Below are 12,198 nucleotides of genomic sequence, written 5' to 3'. Positions count from 1 at the left end.
TGTTAATTTTGGACTTAATTTCTGGAGGTTTTTGTTTGTTTTAAACAGGATTTCACGATGTAGCCCTGGCTGGCCTGGCTTGCTAGGTAGACCAGGCTGGGCTCTAACTCATGGAGATCTGCATGCCTCTGTCTCTGCTTCCTGAATGCTGGGGGCAAAAGCATGTACCACTGTCCCCAGCTGAAGGTTAACAGTTTAGATAATTCACAATTTATGGGAACATGGAGTCCATTAGAAAACACTGTCAAGTGCCACATGGAGATTTATGTCCCTGATCAAACCAAACTTCTCATATCCCTCATCTTTTTTTTCTGTTTTGCTTTTTTTGTACTGGAAATTGAATTTAGGCAAACACTGAGCTATCTCCCCAAGTAGTGCTGGCTCTCCCAGCAGAGAGAGAGAGAGAGAGAGAGAGAGAGAGAGAGAGAGAGAGAGAGAGAGAGGTTGTTGTTGTTGTTGTTGTTGTTGTTGTTTTGTATGCAAGATCTCACTCAATAGCCGGGGCTGGCCTGAAATCCACTATGTAGCCCAGGCCAGCCTCAAGCTTGTGCTTCTCCTGCCTCAGCCTCTCAACTGCAGGGATTAGGGGCATGAGTCACCACACCAGTCAAGAAAATGTTTAACTCACACTAAAAGGGAAGTAGGGGCAGATGGAAGGGGGACTTCTTTTTGAGTACTTTGTCCAATAGGTTGTGCCCTTCTGTGTGTGTGCAGTGTAACCCTGAGACACCCTGAGTTCATCCTGAGAACAGCACAGGAATTTCCTGTTGAAGAAGTAAGAATATTTCTACAGTGTGCAAGTACTCAGAGACACATCTGCTTCACAGTAGAGTCATCCTGGGAGCAAGCCACCTAAAGCTATGGAGTCCAGCACACAGGGTCAAATCAGCTTCAGTGAATAGCTCTGAAGGATCGGGAATGAAGTAGAGGCCTGTAAGATGGATTTGCAGCCTCAGGAACTTCACTGGAGAGTATAGTGTGGGTGTTTATGGGCTCATTTTGTGATACTATCTCTCCTTTTCCATCTCACTGACCTTCAGAGTTCCTCTTGGCCACAACTAAGGACAGAAAAATCTTAAGGTAGACATACCAATTCTTTAAAGTCAGGGTTAACCCATGGCCAGCGCCAGCTTTCTGAGCATGTGATGTGGGTGATTACAAAGGGTCTCTCTCTTGCAAGCACTCGGACTTGTTTGATGCTCTGTTGATTTGAAATTCTTACTGCTTTTTGAAGAAGGGCTCCATTTATCTGTGAATATGCAGGTCTTCTACCCAAAGCTGTAAAGTGTTTTTTAGCACAGAAACATACCCTGTGTCTCTCATCTTACTGTGCTCTTAGCAATGAGGTGATGATGAGGCTGAGGTGAACCATCCCAGTTTTAATAGAAATTAAATTCTCTATGTACCACGGGGTTGCAGTTCATAGTTTCTGGGATACCCATTTTTGCTTTCATCTGAGCTGACCAGAATATTTTGAGATCGTAAAATATAGGTTTTTGTTTTTGTTTTTTTTGTTTTTGTTTTTTGAGACAGGGTTTCTCTGTGTAGCTTTGGAGCCTATCCTGGCACTCGCTCTGAAGACCAGGCTGGCCTTGAACTCACAGAGATCCACCTGCCTCTGCCTCCCGAGTGCTGGGATTAAAGGCGTATGCCACCAATGCCCGGCATAAAATATAGTGTCCTAGATATTTCCTATTAGACACCAGTGTAGTTACAAGGGGTCAGTGTAGGGTCTTTTGTTTTTTATTTTTACCAGGTTAGAAAACCTGTAAACAAACTAATGTATTGGATCACAGCACACGTGTTAGTACAAGGGTTGGTATCAACCCTTCATGACAGTGGAGATGGTGAGGGTCCCTGCATTGTCCCTCTGTCTCTCTGTTTTCTCTCTTTAACACCCCTTCACCCCACTGCATTTGTGTCCTATCCTACAAACAGTTTTCTGGGAACCTCATCTATAAGCTGTCTCACTCTCTTCCTGCTGTGTGGTCACATTGTGGCTTTGTTCTCAGTGAACTTCATAGTTAGAGAGCTAGCTGAGAATTAACTCCTGCTAAATTGTTACCTGGTATAACTTAAGGTATTACATTGTCACCTGGGGTAAACACAAGATGGGAATTTGTTACTTAACTGCAACAAATCTTAAAGACACAGGGACTGAATTTCCCCCACAGCTGGGGTGGAGGTGTGACCACACCTGAAGATGGCTGCCACAGTGTCTGACTGTTGGCTGTCAGCTTAAGAACTGACATGGCCAAGTGTGGCCGGAGAGGAAAGCGTCCCATTGCTGATCTTTGTTCATGCTGGACTTTTGTTATCCAATAGCTCATTCATACTGGTGACACAGACCTTGCCATGCTGTCCCATTTACAGCAGATGCTGGCACCCCAGAAGTAGTGCACTTTACATCCTCTCCCCGGCCCCTTCCTGGCTTTAGTTTGGAGGTGTGTAAGAAGGTAAAATGTCAAGCTGTGCTCCATCTACTCTACCTCCTGTCTGTCTGTGACAGCAATGGTCCTGTATAAGGTCTCTGGACCTCATCTTCACTCACTTGCTCAAGGGCAGCACTCAAGCCACACACCCCACTTGGATATCATGCCATTTGCATGCTTCTGTGCCTTTTTTCATATCTTCATCAGCAGTAACCATTTCTTTCTCAATCCCACTTCTGGCTCAGCTGACTGACATTTCAGTTTCTCTTCAAATCAGGAAAGCCTGGGAAGCATACCTGCTTTGCTCTCCCGGTGTCTTGCCTCCCATTCCTCTTTGGTCTGTTTTCACCAAGCTCTTATCTGGTATCCCTCTATCAAAATGTTCCTGGTGAAGCTCACCACTATACTTCCTCTTTGCTCAGTTCAGTGGTTTGTTCCAGACCTACTGTCCAATCTTGTCAGCCACATTAATGACACTTCCTTGTTCCTTTCTCACAGTGGCTCTGGGGGACATTTGGGTCTTTGTGTCTTTCATATGTTAACACCAACTAACAATTTTATAGCAGGTGAGATAATAGCAGGGATTCAATTTTGCTTTCTATGACTTGCCTCTTTTGATGGTCATTGTAAAGCATAGACTCAGGACTTGTTTGTAGCAAGAAAGTAGTCTTCAAATTGACATGTTGTCATTTCTTACGTTTATTCTGCTTTTTAGTCACGTCAAAGAACTTCACATGTAAAAGAAATAATTGTTCCCCACACCCAACAGTGGAACTTACATTTGTCAGAGATTGGCAAAAAAAAAAAAAAAGCAGATTCTAGAAATGGGTCTGTGGACAGTGGCCATCCGCCCTCAGGTAGAGAATGTTTCCTAACCACTTCTCCTGGGTCAACAGGACAAGATGGCATGGTTGAGAAAACGTTGGAAAATGCGAAATCACATTCTCCCAGTTCTGATGCAGAAAAACGGCAAACTGCCCATTATTATTTACCTTCCTATCCCATTATAACAGCAAGGAATACAAGAAAATTTGTAAATTTTATTTGCAATGCAGAAGTTAAATTGAATCAAACAGCTGGCAATGCATCTGGACTCTGAATTTAAGTTATAAAAATATCAGTGTGCTAACTTGGCTGGGGAATGATGAAGTCTTTTTCATAGTAATCACACAACTTCGGGTTTTGATGTCATTTGTTACAATGTTGTCTGGAATTCCGAAACTGTTCCATCACGGGTGATCTGGACAGGTCTGGACTTGACATTTGATAGTAGTTGGGTAACCGGATATCATAGTGATGTTTTTTCCCTGTATATACCCTGTCGTTCAGAGCATAAAGTTTATCTGCAATGTCACTGCCAATTAAAACGGAAAACAGGCGGGAGATGTAGCGGTGCTGAGCGAAAAGCAGGTATAATTTTTTTCTCCTCCAAGACACGTACCGACAATCAGTTTCTGCTGTGAGGGTTACCTAAAAACATGAAGACACATAAAACAAACTAGATAGCAAGAGAGTCAAACACAGTTCTTAAAGATTTATTTTTATGTGTATGAGTGTTTGGCCTCCATGTGTGTATGTATACCACATGTGTGCAGTGTCCATAGAGACCAGAAGTGGGTGCCAGATACCCTGGAATTGGAGTTACAGATGGCATGAGCTGCCATGTGGGTGCTTGAACCTAAACCCATGGTCTTTGCAAGAGCAGCCAGTGCTCTTAATCACTGAGCCATCTCTCCACCTCCTTCAATCACATTCTTCTGCCCCAAATTCTAATTAAATTTCTGACTGTCCTCTTAGGCTAAGAAATATTGTAAAAACCTAAGTTATTAAATACTAAAATAAATACATAATTTACTTCTTATCTAATCACAATGCTTGTACACATGCTTCTCTTGATTATGTCTTTCATTTTGCAGAGCTACTTGATATGAGAATGAAAGAGTTAAGCTGGTAAATATCAGAGAAAGATACCAAAAATGAAGATTTTTTTAAACCCTAACATGGCTTCTCTAGTACAATATGGAATACAAATACCACTTTTGCTTGTTTACATGAATTTGAATTTGCAGGTACATGTGTGCTTTGGTTTGTAGGAAACAGTATAATATAATAAATGGGACCAACTGGAATGATTGTCTAATGCTTCCAATACATGACAGACAGAAGTGACAGCAAATTTAAAAGTAACTGAAGTCCATCAAGCATTTTAAATTTTCAAAAGCCATTTATTTTGTAGTAAGTGCAATTTCTTCTCTTGGCACTCTCTAAACTATCACACCCACTGACTGTTTTTAAGGTCAGATCTTAGTTATTACATATTAATCCCCAGATATGAGGCTCAACACAAGAAGTCTAGAGAGTATTCATTATACTCCTTCCTGTCCCCTTCTCTTTGTGATTATGACATCAGTCAGCAGGACTCAGAACTGGGAAGCATGCATGAAGCAAATTGCATCCCAAAGTTAAATATAAATTAAAGCTGTGTTATATATTGTTCCATGTGTATGCTTGCTTGCTTGAAGACTAAGATTCATTTGTTGAGAAGGCTGGGGTGTTAGCCATTTAGCCTATTTAGCCCTCACCTGAAAAATGCCTTCCTCTGTGGGTCGTAGTGAATCCCACTCCGGAGAATCCAGGAACTGAAAAGGGAAGATGTAATGCAGAAATTCGCCATCGACTGTCACTCTGATCCTAGCAAGACACAAGGACATCTTTTATGAGGGGACAGGAAAGTGTGTATACATTTGAGGCTATATTGTGGGGGGATGTCCTTCAGCCTCTGGTGACTTATTCCCTGTTGAATTTTGAAGAACAAAATACTGAGTTCATATACTACCTTAGTGCCCTATGAGATCTGTGCACAGATACTCCTTGCTTAGGCATCTGGAACAGTAGCAGGTGACATTCACCACAGAGTCACATGTATGAGAGGAATCCAGTCCATATGTACACTGTGCTTTGGCATAAGATGGAGTGTCCTCAGTCAGATTTTCTGATTATGTGGAGGGAGTTGAAGAGCATAGTGGAGACCCTCTACAAGCACCTCTGTGACTTTAATCTTTCCAATTACATGAAAAACATATTATTGTTTGTCCCCTCACACTTTGCCAAGTTTAGAGTCTATATATACAGACTCTTGAGCTCTCCACTCCCATTTCACACAAGTAGCAAATGCTAGAATTTACTAAATAAATTTGATAATATAAAATTCAAAGTTCCCAGTTATGCAGAAGAATGCAATAGAGTCTACCTAAAATACTCTGTGTATCAATGAAGGTTCTATTGATTCAAGCTGCCTCAGCCTCCCTGACATTCAATGACTAGCTGCGATGCAGCTACTGCATCCACAGAACTAAATTCATGCATTGGTTTTAAGGCTTGTGAACTTTATTTCAAAGATGGAAGAAGAATCTTGGTTATTTCCTGATTCAAGCAAACAATATCATGTCCTATAAATGCCCACACCTGTGATTCATGTCTCAACCATTTCTCCAAGTCTCAGGGTACTAAATGCCACTCAAGACTATGCTGCACCTAGATGGAAAGACACAGAGCAAAGAAACACACACAGCTACTGTAGAGGAAATATGCGGCACTGGGGTACAAACCTTCCTGAGACAAGCATGGAGAGTCTGTCAATGGAGGTCTTCCCTTGCATGGCATAACAGTGCTCCTTTTCCAAAGTTACCACTTCAGAGCTCAGAGCAATTGTTCTGAAGACAGGCAGAGGGATTCCCAGGGGCTTGAACAGGGAGCTGTACAGCACCTGGAATTCTCGGGCAAATGTTATGCTGTGAACTTGATATGCAGTGTGAACAAACTGCATGAAGCAGATGACAAACAGCACAAAATTCCAGGAAAATATGTCAGCAGCACAGACGTCTACCCACGCCCACACTGCAGAACACAGGAAACCCAGCCCCAGCAAGCTGAAGACATAAAGGAGCCCAAAGAAGCCACTGCCGCCCATAAAACCTACTACAAACAAGATACTGGCGAGCTGGTAAATGGCACCTTCGGCCTCTTGCTTCCAGGCAGTGCAGACTGGGTGTTCACCCACCAGGCTCTTCCACAAACTTGAATTCTTTTCCATGGTTCCACTATCTACTTCTCTTGTCAGTTAACTTCGGATGACACTGAAGCCAGCACAGGAGTCCTTTGCTTTGCCATCACCGAACGTTGCTCCTCACAGGCTAGGAGCTGGCATGACAAGGGGTTTAGTGGGCATGGAGCCAAAAATCTACCAATTCAGCCGTCTCTTTGAGCCCATCTGGGCTCCTGATTTAGACCAAGTCCTCAAAGATGTTGCTATTGCCTGTCTGTGTAAGAGAAAAGAGACAGAGGAGCTAATTCAGCAAAAAGAATGAATGGTGCTTTACTTAATGAATCAACAGCATTACTTATGCAAATTGACTTCCTATTGTTATGAAACCAGGATGTTTTAGGCACAAATATTAATTAAATTTCTAATGACAGCCTATTCACTAGAATTGGCTAGCTATTTCTTTTTTTATTAGTGTATTTTTCTTTTATGTGCATTTTTATGTGTTTTGCCGGCATCTATATCTGTGTGAGGGTGTTGTATCCCATGTAACTGGAGTTGCAGACAGTTGTAAGCTGCCATGTGAGTGCTGGGAATTGAACCTGTATCCTCTGAAAGAGCACACAGTGCTCTTAACCATCTCTCCAGCCCTAGCTAGCTGTTTCTTTTTCAGGGTGTTTAGGTTAGTTTTTAACACAAACTAGAGTCACCTGAGATGGAACCCCAATTGACTAATTGCCTCCATCAGACTGTGTGAGGCAAATTTGTGGGGGCATTTTCTTGGTTAATGATTGATATGGAAGGGTCAAGCCCCTTGTGGATGGTGCCAGCCCTAGGCAGGTTAGTCCAGGGTTGTATGAGAAAGCAAACTCTTTAAGCCATGGAGAGCAAGTCAGTACCATGTTCCTCCATGGCCTTGATTCAGCTCTTGCCTCTCAGTTCCTGCCCTGAGCTCCAGACTTGACATGCTTCCAAGATGGACACTAATCTGTAAGATGCAATAAACACTTTCCTCTCAAGTCAGTTTTAGTCACACAACAGACAGCACTAGGACACAGGGTAACAAAATCCTTTATAGTCAGCTAGTCTCCACAGCAGTGGTACAGTGTAACTCAGAATCACATGACACAATGACTAAAAATGGAGAGCCACAGATTTTCCCCATATTAAATATAATATATCACATATATTAAATAAGGATCCCTGAGGGCAGTTTCCATGGATGTGTTTTTTGAACAAGCTCTCCATGTAATTGTGATGAACCCATGGACCTTCCAAGGTCCTCCTCTCTTGAGAGATACTGTCGGATACTACAGTATTTACAGTTTGTAGATGAAAAAATTGGGGCTCCAAGGAGCAGCCAGGAATATATCCAAGCCACACGACGGTCAAAGCAGACCAGACTTCAGCACCTGTGCTGGATCCAGTCATACCATCTTTCATGGAAGATGGTTTAAACTTGACTTCATAAGGATCCCAAACAAATCAGGAAACAGGAAACACATGGTCAGGAGACAGATCTTTAAGAAAATGTTTACTAAGCTAAATTCAGACAATTTAAGAAAATACAGTATAGTACAGCATAATTTTTCTGTATTAGTGGCCCATCAAATCTATATAAACAATGTACTTATTAATTCCTGTTATAAATTTATCAAATGGTCAACAATATTATTGACTGTGCACCTCTGCTCATATATTCTCTTCTCTTTCAACCGTGTGGCAAAATGCTAGCGAGGGACCTGGGTCTAGAGAGAAGTGGGCATGATGACGGAGGTCCAGGATCAGTGCACCTTTCACCACAGCACGCCTCACTGCCAAGTGTTCTTCAGGTGGAGTCGTAATGAACACTAGCATACAAAGATCTCAAATGTGGATGCTGTATTTACTGTCTTCCAGGACAGCCTGTGTCTCAGAGGGAAAAACAAAGCTCCACACACATTAGTGAGCATGTGTCACTGAGTGGGAAGGCACAGCCATCACACAGAACCAGAAACTGAAATGAGAGTGCTCCTGCTTGGTGCTCTTCAGCCCTTGCTTGATGCTCCTCATTCGTGAACCTTTTCTCAAGCAATGAGAGCCCTGCCAGGTGAATCAGAAAGGAGAAGGAAGGGGAGAAAGAGGAAGGGGGCCTGGAGGGAAGGGACGAAAGGCTCAGATATACAACTTAGCGCGCTACTGTCATTTTTACTTGTTTTAAAAGACACTTCAATCATCTTGCAGATCCCTAACTCCAGTCAGGCTGTGAGACACACAACTCAAGCCAACCAGCATTCTGAGCATGCTCAGTTTCTTCTCTTGGAAAACAACACACAAAATTCTATTCTATGAAACTGCCACAACAAAGAACAGCTCTTACAAATGCAAGGGTGAGTGAGAACTGCAAATACCAGCCCGCAAATGTCACTCCTGCTGTTTTACTTTAAAAAAAAAACTGGGGCAGTTTAGCTAATCAATTCTTCAGAATACTCAGCACAGCCACGAAAACCAATATGAAAAGAATTGCTAGTAGGTCTCTGAATTTTGGTTTGAACTTCCTTAAAAATTTATAATCCTCATGGAAATGTTAAGATGATGCTGATATGAGAAAGGGCCTGTAAAACATTTATGGTGATTCAGAAGGGAGCACAGGGGAACCATCGCTTAAAAACGCTTGATTTGGAGGGTATGTCAGGGCCTCTATGTTTCAGAAGTGTGAACCAGGGCGGTTCTAGGAGGAGCTGTGCTTCTGGCCTACTTCTGTTGCACTGAAGTTGCTCACAGGCCTTCTGTCTGTCCTGGACACAGTACCGCTGAAGCTTCTTGACTGGCCCCAATTGAATTACTCCACACCCCTCCTGGTGTGTTTGTATCCAGTCACCACAACAGATGTGCTTTATTAGAAGAGGAAGGACTGACAGCGCCAGGTGATGGGCAGGAAAGGGCTTCTGCCATGTGTCACGATTGCTCTGATGGCCAAACATGATTCATCTGCCAGCTGCCTGCCTCACAGACCCCCAGGCCTGGTCAGTTTTGTGTGTAAACAACTGCTGAGAAGCCCAAACAGCACAGTCTTCCCCAGGCAGTAGCTGATCTTGCCCACTGAGCTACAAATGGTGGAGACCAACACTAGCAAAATAACACAGCACTTCCATGTTTATCCAGCTTTTCTCCTAACCCTTATTCTAAAGGAATAAGATTCATATGATGATCAAAGCATACTTAGTGGCAGGCGGCATAATTGGTTGCATGCTGATGAAGATTAGCCTAGAACTGTGCTTATCTGCTTCCAGCACTCAGTTATTATCACCCTGCCCAGGCGAGGCAGGATCTAAACCATCATGCAAGCATGGGGAGCTGGGCACAGCCTGGTGAAGCCCCTGGCTACAGGTGAAAGGGTAGTTAGTCACATCTCACAGTACGGATGCTCAAGTGCCCTCTGCTCAGCTCGCCCTACCCAGGACTCAAAGCTTCCGATCAGGTAGTGTGAAGCACTGGGCAACACCTCTCAGTGGACGTTTAAGACCTGCTGTGTCCTCTTGTACTGCTTGGTTCATAACAGTCCACTTCTGACACACAAAAAGCCACTGGTGAAACCATTCACTGTATTATTTGATGCTGACTGATTCTTCCACTAGAATCTGAAATTTGAAAGAGCAGCAGGCCAGAGACAGATGTTATTGCGTGCCTGACCCCAGGCTGTTGGCTGAATATGCTGGGATATTCCACCCCTAACATGCGTTGTTGAAATACCTCTGGGTGCCCTGGAACACAAATGCAGGGAAGAGCCCAACCTTGGAGATACTTCAGCACGGATACTGAGGAGTTGGGGAATCTTCCCCCCAAAAAACATCTGGACAACCACAAATTCACAGGGGAATCCTTGGGCTACAGCCTTGAGGTTCTTAAGAACATTTAATTACTGCTTTGATAAAGACAACAGCTAGTCTGGTACCAGTGCTATTGAGTTAGTTTGGGTTGCCAAGCAACCCACAAATTCAACATTCCAATATTCTACTCATTAATTAAAATCAGATCCCAACTTCAGAATGTGTTCCATATGCTAACTTCTCATCTTCTTTAGCTATCTTTTTTTGTTTCTAATTACCCTCGAGATGGTATATTTACTGAGCACCTATGTGCCAGGCAGATTTTTAAAACTCTCTCACTGAACAGTCCCGAGAGGTAGGTGATTTTATCTCAATCTCATGGATGAGAATTTTGAAATTCAGAGAAGGTAAATAAATTGTCCAAGATCAAACTGCTTAGATGTTACACATATTCTCTACCGAACCAATCTGCTTCCGCTACACACCACCTGGACTTGGAAGCCACTCTGCCCTCTTTTCTTGCTGTACATGGAGAAACATTTAGCCCCCAACAAGCAGGGAAACACCACCTATTCTTGGCACCAGAAACCAGTTAAGGTGGCAACTCCAGAAATCCCAGCACCCAGGAGGCTGAATTAGAAGTCAGCCTAGGCTACATGCACACCCAGACACATACACAGAGTTACACACATGCACACAGAGACAGATACACAGATATACACAAACACGTATACACATGAATGTAAGAGGAGAACTTGTTGGGAAGGAGGGATTCACAGTGGGAGGATAAAAAAGGATATGGGGAATAAATATGGCGTCTTAGAGTTTCTATTTCTGTAACAAGACACCATAACCACAGCAACTCTTATAAAAGAAAACATTTACTTGGGACTGGCTTACAGTTTCAGAGGTTTAGCCCATTATTGTCATGGTGGCATGCAGGCAGACATAGTGCTGGAGAAGGAGCCGAGAGGTCTACATCTGGATGCACAGGCAGCAGGAAGAGAACTGTGACACTGGGTATAGCCTGAGTATATGTGAGACCTCAAAGCCTACCCCCTCAGTGACACACTTCCTCTAAAAAAAGGCCACACCTCCTAATATTGCCACTCCCTAAGGACCAAGTAATCAAACGCATGAGTCAATGGGGGCCATTCCTATTCAAACCACCACATTTGGTCAGAATACATTAGTACATGTAACTGCATAATGTTTTAAATTGCAAATAAATAAACAGTACATGGTTCAAATGAAGAAATCCATTTCCACCCTCATTATTAAAATAATATAGACAGTACCACTGAACTTGTTGCTTGTATTTTACAGAGCTCAACCACTGAGACTACTATAGTTTTTAAATCTACCTTTCTTTAGAGGACTACGACTGAAGACAGGAGTATGTTGGCTGCTGTCCATCATCTTTAATTATAAATGTGAAGTTGGTGTAGTCCTGCCGCAGTGATCTCTTTGCTGTTATCTGTAGTTCTACTCTCATGTCCTTTTTCTTTTTCCAGCTATCTGAAGCACTAGATGGAAATATGGGCCCAACATTAGATGCCAAAATATAGTGAGATGTTTCACTCTTTGGGCTTTTCAAGGGGCCCACCACCCAGCTACCAAATAAATCGTGTACGAAGGCTTACTTTTAGATATAAATGCCAGGCCTCAGGTTGGCTTGTTTCTTGTCAGCATTTCTTAACTTAAATTATCCCATCTACCTTTTGCCTCTGGACCTTTTCTTTTTCTTACTTTTGTTTATCTTACTACATGGCTGGCTGGGTGGCTGGGTAGCTGGCCCCTAACATCCTCCTCTCCTTGTTCTCTCTTGGTTGCTTCTCCTTAAAAACCCTTCTCCCCTGGCTCCTCCCTTCAACCTCCTGTCAGCTATTTGCCGCCCCAGCCACCTGACTGCTGG

At 43.0% G+C, this 12,198-nt stretch overlaps 1 protein-coding gene across 1 annotated transcript; it reads right to left on the bottom strand.

The window, feature by feature from the left end:
- Positions 1-3,169: 3,169 nt before the first annotated feature.
- Positions 3,170-11,239, bottom strand: Popdc3 (popeye domain containing 3). Its single transcript, XM_035439096.1, has 4 exons — positions 11,184-11,239; positions 6,041-6,751; positions 5,015-5,123; positions 3,170-3,902 (listed from the first exon to the last, which is right to left on the bottom strand). The coding sequence occupies exons 2-4, from the start codon at positions 6,523-6,525 to the stop codon at positions 3,621-3,623; spliced, it is 876 nt and encodes a 291-aa protein (XP_035294987.1). The 5' UTR covers positions 6,526-6,751; positions 11,184-11,239; the 3' UTR covers positions 3,170-3,620.
- Between the last annotated feature and the right edge of the window lie 959 nt (positions 11,240-12,198).

This window comes from Cricetulus griseus, chromosome 2 (assembly GCF_003668045.3).
Source record: "Cricetulus griseus strain 17A/GY chromosome 2, alternate assembly CriGri-PICRH-1.0, whole genome shotgun sequence".
Taxonomy (NCBI): Eukaryota; Metazoa; Chordata; class Mammalia; order Rodentia; family Cricetidae; genus Cricetulus; species Cricetulus griseus.
The sequence above is the reverse complement of the archived record's forward strand: the minus strand, read 5'-3'. Positions and strand labels throughout refer to the sequence as shown.

Bases quoted from the DNA above. Each gene is read 5' to 3' on its own strand.
- Popdc3 (XM_035439096.1), bottom strand. From the start codon at position 6,525: ATGGAAAAGAATTCAAGTTTGTGGAAGAGCCTGGTGGGTGAACACCCA. The intron at 5,124-6,040 runs GTTTGTACCCCA...GTGTCTTGCTAG, and splicing joins TCCATGCTTGTCTCAGGAAG to GATCAGAGTGACAGTCGATG. The intron at 3,903-5,014 runs GTGAGGGCTAAA...TCATGTTTTTAG, and splicing joins CAGAGGAAGGCATTTTTCAG to GTAACCCTCACAGCAGAAAC.